The sequence below is a fragment of the Mesocricetus auratus genome, unplaced genomic scaffold (assembly GCF_017639785.1).
Source record: "Mesocricetus auratus isolate SY011 unplaced genomic scaffold, BCM_Maur_2.0 Super-Scaffold_100008, whole genome shotgun sequence".
In the NCBI taxonomy this organism is placed as follows: Eukaryota; Metazoa; Chordata; class Mammalia; order Rodentia; family Cricetidae; genus Mesocricetus; species Mesocricetus auratus.
In genome coordinates, this window is record NW_024429192.1 from 1,331,133 (window position 1) to 1,352,069 (window position 20,937).

Below are 20,937 nucleotides of genomic sequence, written 5' to 3' on the forward strand. Positions count from 1 at the left end.
GATCTTCTCCGACCATTTTCCTGCTGGATGACTCTTCTGCCAATTGGCAAATGCAGGGGAGACGTCCTGGCATCAGGGAATGCCGTGTTCAGTTCTGTGTATCTTCTGGGGTGTTTGCCGACAACTCCTTTGATGCTGGGTTTGTGCCTGATTCCACTTTGGTGCAGGACTGCTGAAGAACAGCCAGCCTCCTCCAGGAGCTATTTTAGAGCTTCTTTCAGGAGGGTATTATATACATGAGCCACTAAACAAGAGTGCTTGTCGTTTGCTTATTTGTGTTGGTTTTTTTCCCAAAAGCCAAATAGTTGGGGATTTTTACCCGTTTGCAGAAATGATATGTGTTTCATATAAAGTATTAAGATAAGCCAGAAAAAATATAATATAGAATTGAATATGATGTGGTATACAGTCTTTTTTAAAAGATATTTCAATGTTATTTCTTTATCTTTGGGTGATATAGATTGTGCACAAAGAGATGGGTTAAGAAGAAAGAATTCATAAATACACTTTGCACATATGTTTAAATGTTCTTCTGTGTATGTGTGGGTGTGTGCTGGTGTGTATACACGTGTTCATATACTTGTGTACACACGTGTTCATATACATGTGAAGGCCAGAGCTCAATGTCAAGTGTGTTCCTCAGTTCCATTCCACCTGTTCTGTGAGACAGACTCTCTCACTGAATCTGGGGCTCAGGAGTTCCGTTAGACTAGCTGCCTCTACTTCCCCAGCACTGGGGTTGCAAGTACATGGTCCACTTAGCTTTATCACATAGGTGCTGGGGACCAAGCCCAGGTCCTCATAATTCATAGAGAGTGCTTTACCCACCAGGTCATCTCCCCAGCCAAGATGAGCAAACATTATTTTTAGACTAAAAATTATTTTTCCATACATGAGTGCTTTTCTCTTCCATGTATGTGATATATTGTAAATTTTATTTTATCATTATGAGAGAGCATGTGTGTGTGCATAAACATGTACATTCATGTGTTTGGTGGTGTTCGAATATGTGTGTGTGTACACATAGGCAGGTATGTGGTTGACAGTCCTCAAACTCTCCACATTTATTTATTGAAGCAGGGTCTATCTCTCTGAACCCAAGACAAGGGAGGAAAAGCACCCAAGGTTGTCCTGTGGCTTCCACATGCATGCATATGTACACACAAAACACACACACACACAAAGAGAGAGTGAAAGAGAATAAAAAGGGTAGTGCTGTGGGCTTTCTTCATGAGAAGACAGCATTATCTAGTGTTCTCAAGTATGCTGGGGTCTGTTTCATGTTTTCCTGCCCCTGCCTTGTGTGTCAATGTGTGGGATCATATGTGTGGGTTTATATGTGTAGGATCATAGATGTGGGATTGTATGTGTGGTATCCTGCATGTGGATTGTATTATTAGATCATATGTACGGGATTGGATTCTGTGTGTGGGTTCTGTGTCTGGGATCACATATGTGGGTTGCAATTTTGGGATCATATTGGGGATCGACTGTGTGGAATCTTTCCACGTTACCCTTCATCTGGAAGGACAAAGAACAGTGAGGAGAGGGGGGTGCTGCTTCTTGTGTCTCCCCCAAGGCCTTCACTGGCTGCTCTGCTTCAGAAGGTGTGCCTGGGGAGACCACAGTCTCTGGGTTGCATGAATGAGCGGTGGTTGAAAGCCCGGCATGCACAGCCCACTGGATCCCGGCATGCACCGCCCAGCGGTGCTCATTTTCCCTCCTTTTCGTCGGAACTCGATCTTCCTAGCAGGTTTCATTTAGAACCGTCAATACCTCAATTAGTGCCTGCTCACTTCCCTTGGGAGGGACAGCTAAACATGTCCCTTCACAGGCCTCTGGAACCTAAAACCCCCCTGAGAATGCCAGGTCATAAAACACCTCCTCATTAACAGCAGTGTTTGCCGACAAAGCCCCTCCTCCTCTGTCTTCCTTTCAGGAGGAAACAACTGACATGCAGGAGGTACTGGAAAGACACTACCCAACTGGATTCTCTGAGAGTATGCCAAATGTACACAGCTGGGCTCATGGATTTACACATAGTACAAAAGAAGAGCCTTGGTTTTAGAGGTGTGTGTGTGTGTGTGTGTGTGTGTGTGTGTGTGTGTGTGTGTGTTACACATGCACATGTTCCTCCAGGCATTTATTCAGAAGCCAACACACAGGTTCTATCACAGTGCTGGACTTCAGCTCTTGAGCAGAATTCCTCCCTCACCACCTTGCGTGGGGAAGGGAAGGGGCAGTGACTTCCGGTTGAGCAAGCTGAGCTCCCAGCACCTCCCTGAAGCTGTGCTTTGCCTCCACACTTAACCAGGTGTCTCCACAGACACTCAGCCAAGGATCCCCTCATGAAACCTGTAACACCTGGTGAGCTTGCCGAGCTGTAGAACTCCTAAATAAGTCGGAAACCATGTGTATGCTTACAAATACTTGCTGGGGAAAAAACCAAAAACCAAAAAAAAAAAAAAAAAAAAAAAACACTTGCACATTGTCTTGATTGTTTTGCATGAAATGTGGGAGGGAGACTTTATGATAACTTAAGTGAAAAGAATGTGGTGATACCCTGCCGGCTTTCCAAGAGGACTCTGACAGCTGTTTCCAGAGAGACCATTGCTGTGGGTTGACACGGAGCACGTGTTGCGCACATATGTGTGGGAGCATGGCCCTGCCGGCAGCTGCCTGACTGTGTGCCAGCTCACAAGCTCTTCTTTTCTGAGTGCACCATGTGTCCACATGCGTGTGCACGCATCTGGGTGTGTGTGAGATCTGGCCCGTGGCTTGTGCTCCCAGCTCCATGTGGTTGTGCCGGAGGTCAAGAGCGCAATTATCATAAAATAGAGACTAATTGAGGAAGATAACCTGAGGTCAACCTCCGACCTCTTCATGCAGGTTTACCCTAACACGTGTGCTCATACACAGACAGGCATACGCACTTGCAAGTTACACTACAGTTTCAAACCCGCACCGTATCTCCAAGGCTACGTACCACCTTCCCATGGCTTTTTGTTTTTCCTTAGGGCCTGCGCTTCTGTACATACTCATTTGAAGCTTGTTTGTTGTAGGACAGCGCTTAACGGGTTTGGAGAAAGCAACTGGGGACTTAAATCTTAGCCGGAAGAACGACTAAGATCAAGCACGTTCCAGACTCAGGGATTCCACTGGTTTCTGGGTAGAGGGAGGCATTGGCGTTGTGTTCACATGACAGATGGGGAGGAGAGGGATCTGGGCATCACCCAGGCCTGTGAGCCTGAAAGAGCTTGCATTCAGCTCCCATGCTGGTCAGAACTAGGCTCTGGCCTCTGTGATGGAGGGGAGAATAGGCCTAGGGGGTGTCTGTCCTGCTTCAGCAAGTACAGTAACAGCAGAGGATTTCTTTCAATATCTTGGGGGTGGGGCATATGGAATTCACATTTCTAGAGAGTTCCCAGGCAGTGTTGAGTGCTACAGTTCAGAGACGCTCCTTGAGACCAGAGTTCTTAAACAAATGTACAGCACACACGCCTGAAGAGCTAAAAGTTTGCACAGCTGTCTTCAAAAGCTGTAAAGTCTGGTAAATAAACTTGAAGATGTTCACAGACCACGACTGGAAGTCCTCTCTAACTACCCTAGGGTAACTCGTGAATAAAAAACTCTGTTTTGCCCACAACAGCAGTCAGTGTTGGCATTGGTCTGAAAACTGGGGTAGGGGTATCACTCAGTAGGTGAAGTGCTCCCTATGCAGGCCTGAAGACTATAGTTGGGCTCCAAGCACCCCATGTAAATGACACGTGACACATGTACACATACAGAGAGATGTACCTACATCAAATGTGACCATTGCATACACATGCACACAAACACCACTGCCCCTAAAAAAAATTCCTAAACTGAAAATCCCCAGATAAACTGTAGAATACTCACCTTATACAGAGAAATCGACAACAATAGAAAAAAAAACCACTGGGCACCATCTATTAATGTATGTATATACATTACTACACACACACACGTAACACAAAATTAAAAAAAGCAAGGGATAGAACACAGGAGTGTGGTGCTGTTTTATACACAGTTCAGAAACCGGCAAGGCTACACTGAGTTGTTCATGGATTCACACACAGGGGGGAAAAGCACCAGCTCCGTGGATTACGGTTCTCCCCCCTGGCGCTTAACTAACTGCCTCTAGGATCTGGAAGAGTGGGCCTGACTGTGCTTCACTTCCTGAATCATGAGATTGCAGGAACATCGGTGCCTACTTCCTAGACTCACTATGAAGACTAAACGCTTGTAAAAAAAATGTGAGCTCAGACATCAGCCATCGCTGTTGCGGATGCTGGTGTAGTCAGTTGGCAAAGGAACTCAGTAGATAGCGAGACACACAGACGGCCATCACGTCACATACAGACACACCAGCCCCCCCGTGCGACCGAACGGGAACATTAGTTAATGGCTAAATGAAGAGGACATTCGGGATGCTGACACAGTGAGAGCCCAAATGTGGACAGAGGAGCCTTAAAAGGGGAAGGCCTTTCTGAAACTTAAAAATTCCATGAAGTACGTCAACTCAAAGGCAGGAAGAACAGAAGACTTAGGGATTGTCCCTTCCTTGACAAGAGTGTGTAGCTGGGGAGGGGGTAGAAGCACCTAGGACACCAGAGAGGAAGGCTGCCTGTGTTCTGCTGTGGTATAGGTTACCGGCCAGTATTCTTAATGAGGATGATGGTTCTTCTGTGTTTCTCCATGGGGGACGGCATCTGCTTGTGATGGCGCCTGCTCAAAAGCCAGATCACAGCGCCTGGTGCCCCATTGATTCACTGTGTCCATCCCCGAACCACCTGGAAACTGCTGGCTCTGTTTCCATGGAAACTGCTTGCTTTCCGAAAACTGTATCAGAATACTTGATGAGGAGAGAAGGAGCTGAGGGAGGAGAAAAAAAATCCATATCCAAGTTGTAGGAGGGTCAGTGGCCACCTGACATCCTCTCTCTCTCTCTCTCTCTCTCTCTCTCTCTCTCTCTCTCTCTCTCTCTCTCTCTCTCTCTGTCTCTGCAGTAGTGCAGCAGGCTTCTCTGCAGCCAGTGATGGAAGGCCGCGCCTAAGATAGAGGTCACGGGCATCCTGTGATCTGATCTTGGAGTGGTGAGCCATTACTTCAGTCATATCCTACTGGTTACATGGTCTGGTGACTCTGGAGGATGTGGGAGGGAGTGCCCACAGAGTGCGAATTCCAGGAGGGCCATTGTCTAGGAGACTGACCAAAGCTCAACCCCTGACCTTTTTCTGATCTCGTTTTGCATAAAAGCCACCACACCACCTTGCTTGACAAGTCTCCCACTCTTTTTTATTTACTGTCACTTCAGCAGGAAGTGCCGGTACGTTTACTAGTATCTTATTTTCCTCTAGTTGTTAATGAGCTTTTCTAGGAGGCAAAAACAGAGTATCCGATGTACATAGCCAGACAGGAAAGAAGAAAAAAAACAAATTATAAGAAGAAATGGCTTGCTGCATCTCCTTCCTTGTGAATGGGGGAAAAAGAATACCGTTTTAATACCTCTTGGTTAATATTCACGCCTGTCATGCAAAATAAATCAAATTTCTTCCAATAGTGGACAAGAAGCAACTTCAGAGTGAATCTGATATGAAGTCTAAGCGTTCTGTGCCATTGCCCTGACAGGTTTAATCATGTCAGCCAGCCTGGCACCCCTGCCAGGGAAGTGGGGATATTGTCCTTGCTAAAGCCCAGCGCCAAGTACGACCCACTCTAGCTCAGAAACACAGACCTGATTAATGGTTATAATCAAAGTAACTTCATTATGTAAGTACAATAACCCAGCCGAGAAGATATTTCAGCGTGGCTAAGAACTTATTAATTCCCGGCAGGAGGAACTGTTTTCTTTACAGGGATTAGAGCTGCCTAGGAGACAGCATCATTCACTAAAACTTTTATGGACAATAAGTATTTGGGCAGGAGGCATTTATGACCCTGCAGCAGTGATAATCAGAGCCCAAGATTCCCCCAGGCCTTTCTTCAGGCACCCCACATAGTAGCCGGTTGCCTCCGACATAATCTCATGGATTGTCATGAGAGCCCAGGGAGCTGTGGGTCAATTTGTTCTCACAGATGAGGAAACAGGGATGGAGCAGAGAGAGTGGAGGCCCAAACTGGGAAGAGAAGGGAAGGCTTGACCTTTGACCTGGTTTAGGGAAAGCAAGCAAAAAAAAAACCCTTCCATCTATTTTATTGATACAGTTCTTTATTTCTGCGGGCTTTTAAAACAATGTTTTGTTCCACCAAAAATCATAGGAAAGTTGTTCACCAGCCCCAAAGTTGTCCGTTGATAGAAAATGTGGTCTGGGCTTCTGTTGAAATATCACTTCTGTTTCTAAAAGAAGAAAGTTATGACATACGCAGTAGTATAGATGAAACCTGAGGGTGCTAGGCCCAACAGAACAAGCTGGACACCGAGGACAAACACCGCAAGAATCCATTAGGGCGTGGCCCCTGCAGTAGCGACATCCACACAGATGGAAGTTCCGTGAGCACACGGCATGTGTCAGCGTTAGCTCTTGTCTTGGTGAAGTTGTGACCGTGCACACAGAAACGTGCAGGAAAAGACATATGAGAAGAAAAAGGCTGGGCAGTGGTGGCACCTGCCTTTAATTCTAGCACTCAGGAGGCAGAGGCAGGCAGATCCTCTGTGAGTCTGAAGCCAACCTGGTCTGCAAGGACATCCAGGACTGTTCACAGATAAACCCTGTCTCAAAAACCTAAAAATCAAAACAAAAAAGTAAAAAATAAAGAAGGAGAAGGAGGAAGAGGAGGAGGAGGAAGAGGAGAAGGAGGAGGAAGAGGAGGGGGAGAAGAAGGAGAAGAAGGAGAAGAAGGAGAAGAAGAAGAAGAAGAAGAAGAAGAAGAAGAAGAAGAAGAAGAAGAAGAAGAAGAAGAAGAAGAAGAAGAAGAAGAAGAAAGAGGGGAGTAAAGAAGGAAGACAGAGAGAAGAGAGGGTAAGAAAAGAGCTGAGGGTCTGAGCTGGAGAAAGTGTAGGCTATCATGGGGTTGAGTTGCATTGCCCAGACTGTACTCAAGGTGCAATGCTGGGCAGCAAGCACCTTTATCTATTAAATCGTCTCCCCAAACCCTCATGGAGCCAGGTTGACACTGTTAAGCCTTTATAGTGTGGGACCCCATAGAAGAATGTCACTGGGGTAGACTTTTAACGATTCCAACCATGGTTTCCACTTCTGTCTACTGCCATGTGAACAACCCTCTGCCACAAAGCTCCTGTCTGCTCCCACACACACACACTATGATGGGCTGTCTGTCCTTCCCCAGATGGACTAGACTGTCTGTCTGTCCCCACTATGATGGACTGTCTACCCCTCCATACCTATGATGTGCTGTCTGCCCATCCATTGTGATGGATTGTTCACTCTTTCCCATTACAATGGGCTGTCTTCCCATAGTTGTTTTTTTTTCCTGCTTGATACTTTGGTCACTAATGAGACGAGTCACCAGTACACCCACTGAGAACATTTGATCCCATCCACCTTTCTGGGGTCAATAAGAAACGGAGGCTCCCCAGCTGTCAAAGCACATCCACACAGCTCAGCATACCGGGCTGCATAAGGTAGAAGCCAGGATCTTTTGATCACTTCTTGGATGGGACAGGTACAAAAAAGGGTCCTCAGAGAGTCAACCCCAGGACAGATCTTCCACCCTGTGAACAATGCCTTGACTACTTGGGAACACGGCAAGTCTCCCTCTGTTGTTCACTTGAAGGAGTGGCGTCCCTGAGGGCCACTTCCATCCTTACATCTCATCTTCGAGACTCTTGCTGACTCATGCCTTCGTTTAAGAGGGACCGAAACAGAACAGTGACAATTGCGTACTTGACAGATGTCGGTTTTCTGATGGAATGATAGCAAAAATAAATCGCCAACTCTGTGCCTAGCTGTAGATCCAGCAATGGATCCGTAGTTGATTTTTTTGTCTTTTTTGATTTTTTTTTTTTGACATTCTGTCTGTTTGAAATTTCATCATGATTACTTGAATTTGAGGATGTAAAAAAAAAAAGGTTGTTCATGCTGGAGAGATGGCTCAGCAGTCAGTAGCACTGGCTGCTCCTCCAGAGAACCTAGGTTCAATTCCCAGGACCTACATGACAGCTCATAACTGTCTGTGACTGTAGTTCCATGGGATTCGGTGCCCTCTTCTGTCCTCTGCAGGTACCTGGCATGCACACAGCATAGAGACATATATGCAGACACAGCATAGAGACGTACATGCAGGCAAAGCATTGATGGGCATAAAATTTTAAATATGCTCATATCTCAGAACATCTCTATGGTCTCCCTATGATTGCCTGCCTTGTTAATCCAACATCCTCCCTGTCATTTTTTTCCAAATGATTGGAGGGATTGTGACTTCTAAGGAAGTAAGACTCGGCACTGTCAAACAAGGAAGATCCCAGATGACACATCCCCTGTGACTGTGATGGTCTGGTGGTTCCAAAGGGGACCCATTCGGGTCACACCCTGTTTGACACTCGATTTAGAGATGTTTATAGACACTTCTCTCTACCTTTCTCTTTTCTCCTCTGCAAGGTGGAAGGGATGAGTCGGGGTCGGATTAACCAAGATGTGAAGCCTGCTGCTTCTGAGGTTGGTCTTAGTCTCTCACTATGAGAGTTGAACCATTTGAAAGTCATTGAATAGAGTGAGAAGTACTATCTCAAACGCTGTTGTCATAAGTGTCTTAACAATTAGCTGCTAATGGGGGGGGTGCGGGTGAAGAAAGGCCAGTGTCTAGCATTTACCCATTTCAGTGATACTAACACCCCCACCATTGTCAGTGTCAAATTAAGGAGGTCACATCCCTGTCACTGTGCTGCGAGTCAAGCAGAGAGATGCCTGATGACTCTCTCTGGCCAGGGGCTGCAGCAACCCTGCATGGCTGAATCTTTAAGCTGGTGGAAAGTAGGTCAGAAGATGCTCCCAACACAACACAAGAATGCAGGCTTGCTGAGAGTTAAGGAGCTGTGGGGTAGATCCACAGCTAATGAGCGAAGCTTACGAACCAGTTTCTCCCGATGTAAAACAACACCTGCCTTAATGAGTAATTTTGGAGGAAAGCACATAGCACATAGCACATAGCACGTAGCACGTAGCAGATTTGGCCGCAGCCATCCTGGGTCTGGATTTGCTCTGAGGCTAGCAGTTTTCTCACAGCCTCTCCTTGGTACCGATCCCTGTCAAATGACCCCCATCCGCTTGTGATGCTTCAGGAATCATGGCAGACAGCGTAGCTGCACTGGCATGCTGTCATCTCTCAGCGCCCAGGATTGTGACAAGTGAAAAGGTCGCCATGCCTTCAAGCATCAGCATTGCAAAGAAGCCGCGGTGATGGCTCATTAAAACAAATGGGGTCCTTCTGACCATTCTAAGCAGGAGAGGGAAACGCGGGCTGGCTGAGCGTTTCTGATGAAACGCTGGCTTCCGTTGCCAGAATCGAAAGCCCCATCTTGACGCGACTCTCACCCCAGAAGAGAAATATGACTGAAAATGAGGAATGTCTCTGGCAGAATGGTATCAGTGAGTAAGAAAAATCCCAAGCTGTGTGGATTGTTGAAGCATCTCTCCCACATAGTGTGCAATAGAGCTTGATACAGCCTGAGAAAGGGAAGTGCAGAGGTCCGAAAGATGGCTCAGCAGGTCAGAGCATTTTCTGCCGAGCCCAGTGACCTGAATTTGATTCCTGGGATTCACATGGTGGAAGAAGTGAGCCAACTCTTGTCAGTTGCCACATGTGTGCCGTGATGTGCACGTGTACACACACACACACACACACACACACACACACACACACAATTATATATATATACATATATATATGATATTTTCAAGGAGATAGCAACAATCATGCAAGTCCTCAAAGCAGTGCTTCCCTTTGCACAGAGCCCTTCTTCCTCCTCATCAGTAGATTTTTAAATCGTTGCATTCTGAGGCACTCCAGCCTTCCCACTGCCCTGGAAACCCTGCCCAGCAAACTCCGAGGAAGACTGGAGCCCTGAACTCACACTGAACTCTAAATACCAACCCTGGAAGAAAGTCTTGGGCAAGTCTTTACAGAAGACCTCCATTTATCCTGTCCCTTCCCCCTCCACCTCGTACAGATACTGTGTGGTGGGCAACTTTACCCATGACTTTGAGACACTTAAGACCATAAGGCATGAAAGATTCATTCAAGGGGGTCACGTGTTAGGCAATGAAAAAAAATGAAATTTCAAAGCACACCACAATGTGAACGACCCGTGGGTCCATTATGCTTGAAGAACTTGGAAGGCTGGCATGAGAATGGTCCCATTTATAAGAGGTATCCAGAAAAGACACAGACGAGTGGAATAGGTGTCAGCAAGGTGACTCAGTGGCTTAGTGGATAAGGGCACTTTGCCACCTGGCATGATAACCTCAGTTCAATCCCAAGGACTCACATGGTAGAAAGAGAGAATACACACAAGTTATCTATGGTCCCCATACACACTGTGGCACGCACACACACACACACACACACACACACAGAGAGGGGGAGGGAGAGGGGGCGGGGAGAGGGACAGGGACAGGAAGAGGGAGAGAACAAATATATAAAAGCAAAGTCAATGATTCCCTCAACCTTGGGGTAGACACAGTGAACCTACCAAGTTAGACAGAGGGAATATTTCTAGAATAATGTAAAAGCCAGTTAGAAATTGATGTGGTGTGGGATCATTTAACTCTGTAAAAGCCCTTTTCAGGCTGTACATTATATATGTACTTACACATTATATGATATGTATATACCTGTATGTGTAATAAGTATTGTATATATACATATATTTGTATATTTGGTAATATGCACAAACTTGTTGAGTAGAGCCAACCTCCCCCCAAATTCATGTCCCATAGAAAACTCAGGCTATGAACTTGTGTGCAAACATTTCACTGCAGATGTGACATTGTCCACCCAACAAGCTGCATCTACAGCAGACCCTGGTTGTGATTAGTTATCTCTGCAAAGCCCTGTTTCCACAGAAAGCGATATTATAAGGGCACAACCATTCAAGAATCTTGGAGGAATACAAGTTCAAGTTTGACCCTAGACACCAGGGAGAAGTCTTTCTCTCTGGGATTGAGGAAATGGGGACATGTGGGACACATGTGGATTTGATTTTTATAGTTTCCAAAGATTCCTGGTCCCTTTGGAGACATTGCATTCCTTAACCCTGTTTTCAAATACGCCTCTATTTGTTATCTATTTAGCCTAGGTACTTCAAAATTTGCATCTGATCTTTCTATCATCTTGAGTCATTAGAGGCCGACTCTCAATCTCTCAGTTGTACAAGTTTCTTTTTGCTTGGGGTATGAGAGCACATGGCCACCTTCATCTTGCAGAAAGCCAATAGAGCAGGTGAGAGGAAGGTCAAGTCCTTCCAGGGTGTGTTCTGGTTTGCTTTTTGCCGAATTCCTCAAGCTTGTTACCAAAGGAAGGTCATCCCACATTAATTCTCTAGCATGAGTTTACTTCAAATCTAGGTCAGGCTGTGAAAGTGACAGATTCTCGGAGGAGATGGCCTTTCTCTCCCTGTGGCACAAGCCAAGGTTATCTGTACCCTTTGTCATTTGGGTTTTGTTTGTTTGACCTTTTGTTTCTCAATTTTCTCTAAATGTAAAGGCTATGAGACACCTGAATGAGGAAGTCTGCCTCTTAACTCACTGCCTCTCAGATAACCGAAGTACCAATGCATGACAACTCCTCTCAGATAACCGACACCATATTGCTTGTAGCTTTCTGGGATCCATTTTGGGTTTGACCTGTATTTTCCTTCTCATTTTCTTGTAACTTTGGAATAAATTTTGGAAGATGGGATTTAAAATAGGCTTCCAGAATTCCAGGTTGCTTGCATAGTTGAAAGTGGAGTCTTACGCCACCCACCTATAAGGGCAAAACCCCACAGATTAAGTGTGAGGAGAAGAAAGGAAATGCCGGTTTCATGAATAAAGGTCGTCATCATCATCATCATCATCATCATCATCATCATCATCATCATCATCTTCTTCTCCTTCTCCTTCTCCTTCTCCTTCTTCTTCTTTCTCTTCTTCTTCTTCTTCTTCTTCTCCTTCATCTTCTTCATCATCTTCTTCCTCCTCTTACTCTCCCTCCTCTTCTTCTTCTTAAGTTGAAGATGAGCCTTTGTTCTAAGTTATGGAAGGAAGGTAGGTTTGAGGTCTCTAGAAAAAGATTTAATAGCTATTTGCAAAGTTTGTCAGAGATGTGAGCCAAGTAGAGTGTGAGAAGTAATTGCCAGGATTGCTGTAATTTCACAAATAAGGTTTCCTCCCCAGGACTGAAGAATCATCATTTGCCCGTGTGCTCTGGTGGCATGGGCCATACACCCTGCCTCACATCTGGCCCCAACAGGCTTGGAAGAGAACTGCAACCACCACAGTCTGGTTCCTCTTAGCTCTTGGTCAGCAGTTTCTGGGACACATTTTATTTCAAATAATTGTCTCTTTAAGCGTCACTGAGTGTGGGGGGGGATCAAGAGCATAGCTTTGCTGAGCAAGGCCTATCTTCTTTTGTTTTGATTTTTTTTTAGTTCCCGCTATGATAACCTCTTATCCCAATACTACCCTGGCCACTCAGGGTCAAAAGAAGGAGATGAGCTGCACAGCCCATGGGGAGAAACCCATCATCGTCCGCTGGGAGAAAGAGGACAGGATCATAAACCCCGAAATGGCCCGTTACCTGGTGTCCACCAAGGAGGTGGGAGAGGAGGTGATTTCCACCCTGCAGGTAAAGATGCCGGATGGGGCAGAATGGGGCAGGGGAGTTCCAGGACAGTCATGTGCATGGCTGTAATGACTTGTGAATATCTTGTTAGAACTTCCTCATGACACTCCCTCTGCCTGTCTACATGGACAGGCTCACTGAGTAGCCTTCAGAAGTAGCACTTCACAGCTACCGTCCACAGGGAAATAGCTAAGCACCGAAAGAAGTCTCTCCAGACCGTTGTCCTCAGAGGAGTGGAGTGCATGTAATGTGCATGTTCAGCCTTCTATTAAAACAGCATGAGCAATGAGACAAAAAACTATTATAAAAATACATTTGGAGAGCTAGAGAGATGGCTCGCTGGTTAATAGGATGTACTGTTCTTCCAAAAGAACCCGAGTCCAGTACCTAACACCCACATCAGGTGGCTCACAACATCTGTAACTCTAGCTCTAGGGACTCCAATGCCTTCTTCTAGACTTCAGGGGTTTGTGCACGCACGTACCCAGGCCCCAACACACACACACACACACAACTTAAAAAAGAAAAACACCGCCGGGCGTTGGTGGCGCACGCCTTTAATCCCAGCACTCGGGAGGCAGAGGCAGGCGGATCTCTGTAAGTTCGAGACCAGCCTGGACTACCAAGCAAGTTCCAGGACAGCCTCCAAAGCCACAGAGAAACCCTGTCTCGAAAAACCAAAAAGAAAAAAAGAAAAAAAAAAAAAGAAAGAAAAACACCTTGCCTGTTTTGTAGAGAAATCCAATGGAGAGAATATTCTGTCACAATTCTAGAATCACAAGAGCTAGGAGGAATCGTGTCTGTTCTCTCTTGGGCACTGTGGGTGACTGATTGAACAATGACTTTGTAATGAGGAAGGCTGGTACAGAAGCACACACATGAGGGAAATCTAAAGCCACGCGCTTGGAACAGACAGTGACTCCGTCTCCGGGGTCCAATCCCCGAGCCTCTATGGAGCAGAACCCCGGTGAGGTCCTGAGGACACTGGCAGTACAGCTATGACTAGTTCCAGACACCAGATGTGAGGATGCTGCCGCCATTTATATGGACACCGTAGGTTTGCATGTAACACATATCCCACACATACTTGAACTCTGTGTTGTTAAATACAGTGCAAATACAGTGGAAATGTATAGAGCTGCTGTAGGAAACCCTGAAAAGGAACAGTGTGTTCAGAAGAGGTATAGCTGTGTCTTGTAGGGACAGAGTGGTGGGTACAGAGAACTGACACATTCATAGATATCTGCTGTGCATGGTTCTTTAAAATCACATCACATGGGAAAAGAGTGTGTGGAGTATATATGGGCCTGACCACAGCAGCCCATGTAAGTTAGGCAATCAGTTCAGCAAAATGGTCAGACCTGTTTGCATACTGACAATTGCATGGGAATAGTATAAACATGTGTGCTTTTGTGTGAGTGCATGCATTTGTGTGTGCCAACACATTATCAGTATGTGTTGGTCTGTGGGTGAGTATGTCTGTGCGTAAGCATGCATAGGTGCAGGTGAGTCTGTGAGTGTGTGTACATCTGTGAAAGTAGATATGTATGTGTACATATATATTTGCATCTAAGTATACATATCTAAGTATGTGTGGATATGATTGTGTATGTATCTCTGAGTCTGTGTGTGTGTCTCTGTGTATGCTGTTCATCTGTGTGTGTCTGTGTGTGTGTGAATGGGAAAGTATGTGTATGAGTGTCTCTTTGTATGTTATGTGTGATGAGGATGCATGTATGTGTATGAGGGTGTATGAATGAGTGTTTCTGTGTTCATGAATATGTTGTGTGAGCCTGTGTATGTGTTCATGTGTGTTTGTATGAGTATGTATATGCCTGTGTCTGTGTGCGTATCTGTGCATCTGTGTGTCCATATATGTGTGTGTCTCCATGTTGGAGTGCTAATGTTTGTGTGTGTGTTTCTATGTCTGTGTCTGTGGTGTGTGTGTGTGTGTGTGTGCGTGTGTGTGTGTATGTATGTGTGTCTGTCTATCTGTCTGTCTGTCTGCTGTCTGTCAAGTAGTAATGAGTGCTGGGAATGACAGGACAGACAAGCTTGGCCACTGGAAGTCATGTCTGCTGGTCTCCAGCTCAAGCTACTAACTAAAGTGACTACTTTCCTGCTTTGGTCACAGATTTTGCCCACAGTGAGAGAAGATTCTGGCTTCTTCTCCTGCCATGCTATCAACTCTTACGGGGAGGACCGTGGAATAATTCAACTCACAGTGCAAGGTAGGGTGGACACAGGAAAAGGAACTCGGGAACAAGGTGTGCTGACCTCGGGAAGTAGCACAGCCCCCAGTCAGCTGGGAACATTTTTAGCTCTCGGGAAATCCTGTCTATGCAGGACACTGGCATAAATCTGGATTTTTATCAGAGGGTGTGACTGTGTCAGAGTGAAGCCCTGGAATGCAAGGAGTGAAACCCTTGTGGGGACCAGAGCAGGTGTGAGGTCAGAGACTCAGGCCAAGCGCAGACAAGCTTGGCCAGTGCTTCCACTCCATCTTGGGAGCCTGAGTACTAGACGGGAGGATGAACGCCTAGCGTCTGAGAATGAATGCGCTGTGAGTCAAAGCTGTGATACTTACATCCTACAGGTCTGGCCTGCTGCCACATAGGCTGCAGACAGAATCTCTTGGGGGCAGGGGCAATGCCTTCTATCTAATTAGAAAATAATTGGCCAGCAAACGCTTTCAACCAGGCAGTGCCTGCTAGCTGTAGGCAACTCGTCCACTGGGGTTTACGCCCAGGCTTGATTTGAACTAACCCCCATCTTTCTGTTGATGGCACAGAGCCCCCAGACCCTCCCGAGATTGAGATCAAAGGTGTCAAGGCACGCACGATCACGCTCAGATGGACCATGGGGTTTGACGGCAACAGCCCCATCACGGGCTATGACATCGAATGCAAAAATAAATCAGGTAAGCCTTGCACTCTCCCCCTGGCTTGTCACCACCTCGCACGCCACACCCTCCTGACTCCCTCCATGTTCCTGCGTTGTGTGTCCACAGCTCCCCCACACATTTGCAAGTCTCAGAATGCTCTTTCCATTTGGCCCCCTCCCTGCATGAGTGTGTTCAGGTTTCTTATTATGCCCACGTCCATCCCTTTTCTGAGTGACCTGGCTGTACCTCAGTCTTGATCCCCACTGGTCTTGGTAGGCGTTCCTGACACCGCAGGCCTGCCCATGGGTACCAACAGATACAGGTTCTGTCGTGGTCTTTCCTAGTCACCAGCCCCCTTTGCCTTCTGCTGCTTCAGATAGGTGCCTTCCCTGGAGTACAAGCCTGGGTCTCCCATCCAGAGCTCCAAGCTCCACCATGCCAGTGTCTGCAGGATGTGGCATATAAGTTTATGCAGAATGAGGAAGGCTAATCTTCTTCCAAGTGATAGTGGCTCTGCAACAACTCCCTGGAAATGCCCTAGGGACAGGCGAGGGAGCACTCAGTCAGTCCACACCAACACATAAACCTGACCTAGCTAGCAGCACCATGACAGGCATTCTTACTGGTGTTTTCCCAGAGGCCACCACGGGCCCACTTGGAATCTTATAGTCTCCCCGGCTGGCTGAAGACAGAATAACACTGCTGTGGCCTCTAGCCAGAATTTTACTGTGTCTTATAGAAGATACGGGGCAGGAGAGCAATCTGCACTGGAAGGGGTTAATACACTTCTAGAGGCACAAAAGCATTTTTTTTCTTATTCTTTCTAGGCCAGTGTGTTGCTTCACATTGCCCTGTCAGTGGTGATTTGGTCTCTTTTGAGATGAGATGTAGCAACAAATCAAACTCAAGACAGCTAGGGAAAAGCAGGTCTAGAGGGCAGGATGCCTCACTAGCAGGGTGCCAGGGGTAGAACCATGAATTGGTTGACAGAAGTGAGGAATTAGGAGAAGGAGAATTTGGAGACTCGGAGCAAGTGCCAAATGGGGACCGTTGGTTATGGATCTTGTCCAGGATAGCTGATTTGGGGTGCATATAAGGCGGTGACTCAACTCACTGGTCTCAGAGTTTCGGATGGGAATGTTGCATGCATGCAACCCCAGGAAGACCCTTGGGGTGAGTAGTGCAGCTCCAAGCTACGGTGTCCCTGGGAAAAGTAGTAGAGCAGTACCCCAGGACTCCGGATTGTGACAAACAGGCTTCTCTCAGGACCAACTAGAAGAGAAGATGACTTTGAAGAGAAGCGTCAGGTGGAACACAGAAGAGTCATGAGAGGCAGGTCTTGAAGGAAACTGTGAAGTAAGGCATAGGGGACCCAGATAGCTAAAGGAGCCCCACCTTCCCACAGGTTCAGCACCGGCTGCCCGTGTTCCTGGGACTGGAACATGCAGCAGCCTTCCACTGCAGAGCAGGCCAGGTCTATGCTGCCTTCGGGGAGGGTTCCCACGCCAACAGCCCGTACCCACCTAAACCAACAGTAGGGAGCATTAGGATGCAGCTCACGCTGGCCCTCTGCTGGCCTGAGCTTCACCTCGCTATTCTTCTGTCTCCCTTCTGCTAACCTCATCGGTGAAGCAGGAGACCATTACAGAGATCCTACCTCCAACAAGAAGATCCCCCTGGACCACAGGGCCCCCACTCCTCCTTACTGCTCCCTTTCCCTGGCCAGTCTTGTGACATATACTAAGTGTGTACCTCTGTGTGTGTGTCAATGGCCATATCCATTCATGCATGTCACTCCACTAGCCTGGAAGTTGGTTGGGCTCCCTCTGCCTGCTAGGTCTGTTTCCGCACTGCCCATTGTTCTGAATACCTGATGGACAGTGGATGTTAAATCGATATTTAATGAGTCTTAAGACAGAAGTGCACTTAAAATGCTTCGCTCATTTTCCGACACACGGTCACCCTGACAAGTGCAGCCTTTCACGTTGTTCAAGCATGCATGAAAATAATTACAAGATGCAGGCTTACAAAAAAAGCTCACCTTGATGGGGTTAATTCACCGTCTAAGAAATCTCAGTGCACACACCCCTCTCAGTGCCCTGCAAGTTTCTCAGAGCCGGGCTCTGCTTTACTTCTTCCCCTGGGTCCCTAGCACTTGGTACATTGTCTAATGTAAATAGAATGTGGAAGAAACATTCCTTGTGTTTAGTTTACATACTTCAGCCTTAGAGTAGGAAGCCCTGGAGGGGAGGGAGAAGCTGCTCTCTTAGTAGGTAGTGGCTGCACTCAGTTCTGTAAACCATGTGTCTTCATGAGCTATGTGTCCTTCCTCGGTGACTTCTGGGTGTGTAAGCCTCATTACCATAATCTACAAATGGATACAATTTCTAAGATAAGTTCATAGGAAATCCATCCTTCAGGTTTCATGTCTTCTGAGAAGCCTTCCACAACCAGTCACCCCTACTATACCCATTAGCTTGTACTTCTCGGTGGGCTCCAAACTAGTTACTATCTATCCTCCACTGAGCAGCGGTCTCCTTGAAGTACCCTTGTGACCTGTCTCTGTATGGCCCTTCTCGGTGTCTCTGATTCCAGGACTCCTGGTACACAGTCTAATTTCATAATAAACATTCACTCGACCCTGGTTTGCCACTCATTTACAGCAGGTGTCATTGTCTCGCAAAGGAACTTTCATTTGACTTTTTGCAAATTTCCTACAAAAGCCACATTCTGCCAGTGTAGTAAAAGCTTTTCTCATTCTTAGTAAGGACTGTACTTATCAGCGCACCAGTCAAGGCTGGATCAATCCAGTCCAGGAAACATGAGCTGGCCAGCTCCTTGGGGCCCATTCTGCCCTGTCCAGCTGGGATTCTTATAGACTGTAGCCTGGGTTCACCCACACAAGGCTTCCTCAGCCCGTGCAGTGCATCGTCCCTCGGCCAAATGAGCCTCCTTCCGTGACTTGAAGCAGATGCCCTTCGTTGCTTATTCACCAAGATAATAATAATATTAAAGATCCCCTCTCCGTGCCTGTCACTGTGCCCACCCACTCTGGAAACTCCCATAACTGAACCACAGGTTATCAACTGGTGGGAAGCAAGCATGGGACAGGTGCCCCCCTCCTCCATGTGTCTTCTCTGTGGTATTCTGATGGCTCCTGTCTTTTGTTTCTTGAGGAAACTACATCTTCTACACAGACACTCGGGCCTCTGTGACAGTCCCCCAACACCTGCTTGTAACATGTAGTCTTTCTGCCAGCTGTCTGGGTCCAAAGCTGTCTCAGCCCCCAAATAACACACAAAACACTATATTAATTATGAAGCTGTTGGCCGTTTGCTTGGTTTCTTATCAGCTAGCTCTGACTTAATTATTAGCCCATAATTGCTAATCCGAGTATTTCCATGTGGTCTTATCTTACCGGAGAAAGGGTCTGGACTTCTTATTCCTGTGGTGTCCTACATCATGACTGACTGTGCCTCTGTTTACCTGAATCCTTCTCGACTTCTAGTTCTACCTATCTTGCTTCCCTATTGGCCAAGAGTGCTTTATTAATCAACCAGTCAGGCAACATATTCACAGAAGGACTTCCCCCATCACCTGCTCAAGTGGGATCTGTCCTGTACTGGACTTATAGTTGTTATATCTGCTCCCTCCTCTCATTTGGGAAGGGGTGTGGCCATTTTATCTTCTCTCTCCTCTCCACCTCCAAAATTGTGGAGAACTTCAGCACCTTGGTCAGCGCCTAGCAACCACATAGCATCAGCACCCTGTGCATCCTCAACAAATAAGGGCTTGTTGTCCCTCAGGCAGACATTGTCCTCCAAGTCTCCGCCTTCTGTAACCTCACCAGGACTGTTATACCCTATGGAAAAGGCAGGAAGATGTTTCCCAATGTTCCCAAGCCAATATCTTATCCGTAGTCTTCCTTTGAGCTCTCTCCTGATGTTCAAACCTTTTATGGTCTTCTCTAGGAGTTACAGTCACCTGTCGTGCATTCTGATCTTTGACCTTTAACTACATCTCTGTAAGCCAAGTCCACTGTTGAACTCTTGTCCCTGGTGGCCTGTCATGCTCTGGGGTCAGGCATCTGACCTCCAAGCTGAATGTGTTCAAAGAATATATAAGCTTTCCAGTCCTTCCTTGGACTACTTGGAGTGGTGGAGTCAGCAGTGGATATTGAACTTCTCTGCTTTCTTCTTTCACCAGATGCTTGGGGGCCTGGCACTTTGCAGTAGATACTTCTAGTGCATGTTTGCTGAACCAGGCCACAGTCTGACCTTGCACTGCTCTCTGAGCTTTACCTTCTACAAACATGAAGCATTCCCATATTTTATTTTGGCCAGGGATGCTTTCCTTTATATCTGATATAACTGCTCATGCATCATTCTTCCCATCCTGTAAGCCAAGACCTTGCAGGGACACTATTGTGGTGTAGCAGTCCTGAAGTGGGTGTTTGGTGTTATCCTCTCATAAAAGGTTTTGGAGGACATGTGAAGGTCAAGGGCTGTAGAAGAAGGAGCTTGAGCTTGAGGTAACACAGTTGCAGTCAAATATCACTAGTTATTACCATCTGTGTGTAGACTGGGTCCCTGGATCTTTAAACTGAAAACCAAATCCTTAGTTTGGTAGGCATCCTGAGGCGTCAGTCAAATGAGACAGCTATTCCCAACTATATCAGAATAGCCCAGACAGTGAAACAATTATCACAAAGGTCTGTGGGCATAGCATCCCCAAGACTGAGATTCAGCAAGCGTGAAAGCACAGATATCAGCAGGCCCCGGGGGTTCTAGTGTACTCACAGACCCAGAAGCCACAGGAATGGAGAGCCTGCATTTATAAGGTACCCAGCCCAGTGCCCAGATCCAAGAGTGGAATTAAAGGTAAAATTAACTAGGGAGGATGTAGCGTAGTCCACATCCATGTCCTTGGAGTACGCAAACTGGAAAGTGTGGCTGCAGACCCGAGTCTGAGTGTGCAAACCTGAGCAGGGAATATTTGGGGACAGCAGCAGATTCAAGCCATAGAATTTCTGTGGGCACATCTTACACTTCTGGCCCAATGTCTGGAGAGACTGTATTTTCTACTGGTAAAAAGCACATTCGGTGGGGCGGGGGAGGCGGGGCGGTTCTTAGTCAAACTGGAAGGTTGTTTTGCAAGTGGACTGCCTACAGGGATTAGGCTGGGCCAAAGGAACCTGTAACTGGTGCCTGCTGAGTACTTAGGTGGATGCACAGTCATTCTCTCCCAGC

General features: G+C 46.8%; 1 protein-coding gene across 1 annotated transcript in view; it reads left to right on the forward strand.

Annotated features, from left to right (window-relative positions):
- Window positions 1-20,937, forward strand: part of Dscam (DS cell adhesion molecule) — a 445,727-nt gene that overhangs the window by 305,368 nt on the left and 119,422 nt on the right. Inside the window, 3 exon segments of the mRNA XM_040750391.1 lie at window positions 12,611-12,807; window positions 14,939-15,035; window positions 15,596-15,724. Coding sequence (XP_040606325.1) covers window positions 12,611-12,807; window positions 14,939-15,035; window positions 15,596-15,724 — 423 coding nt within the window.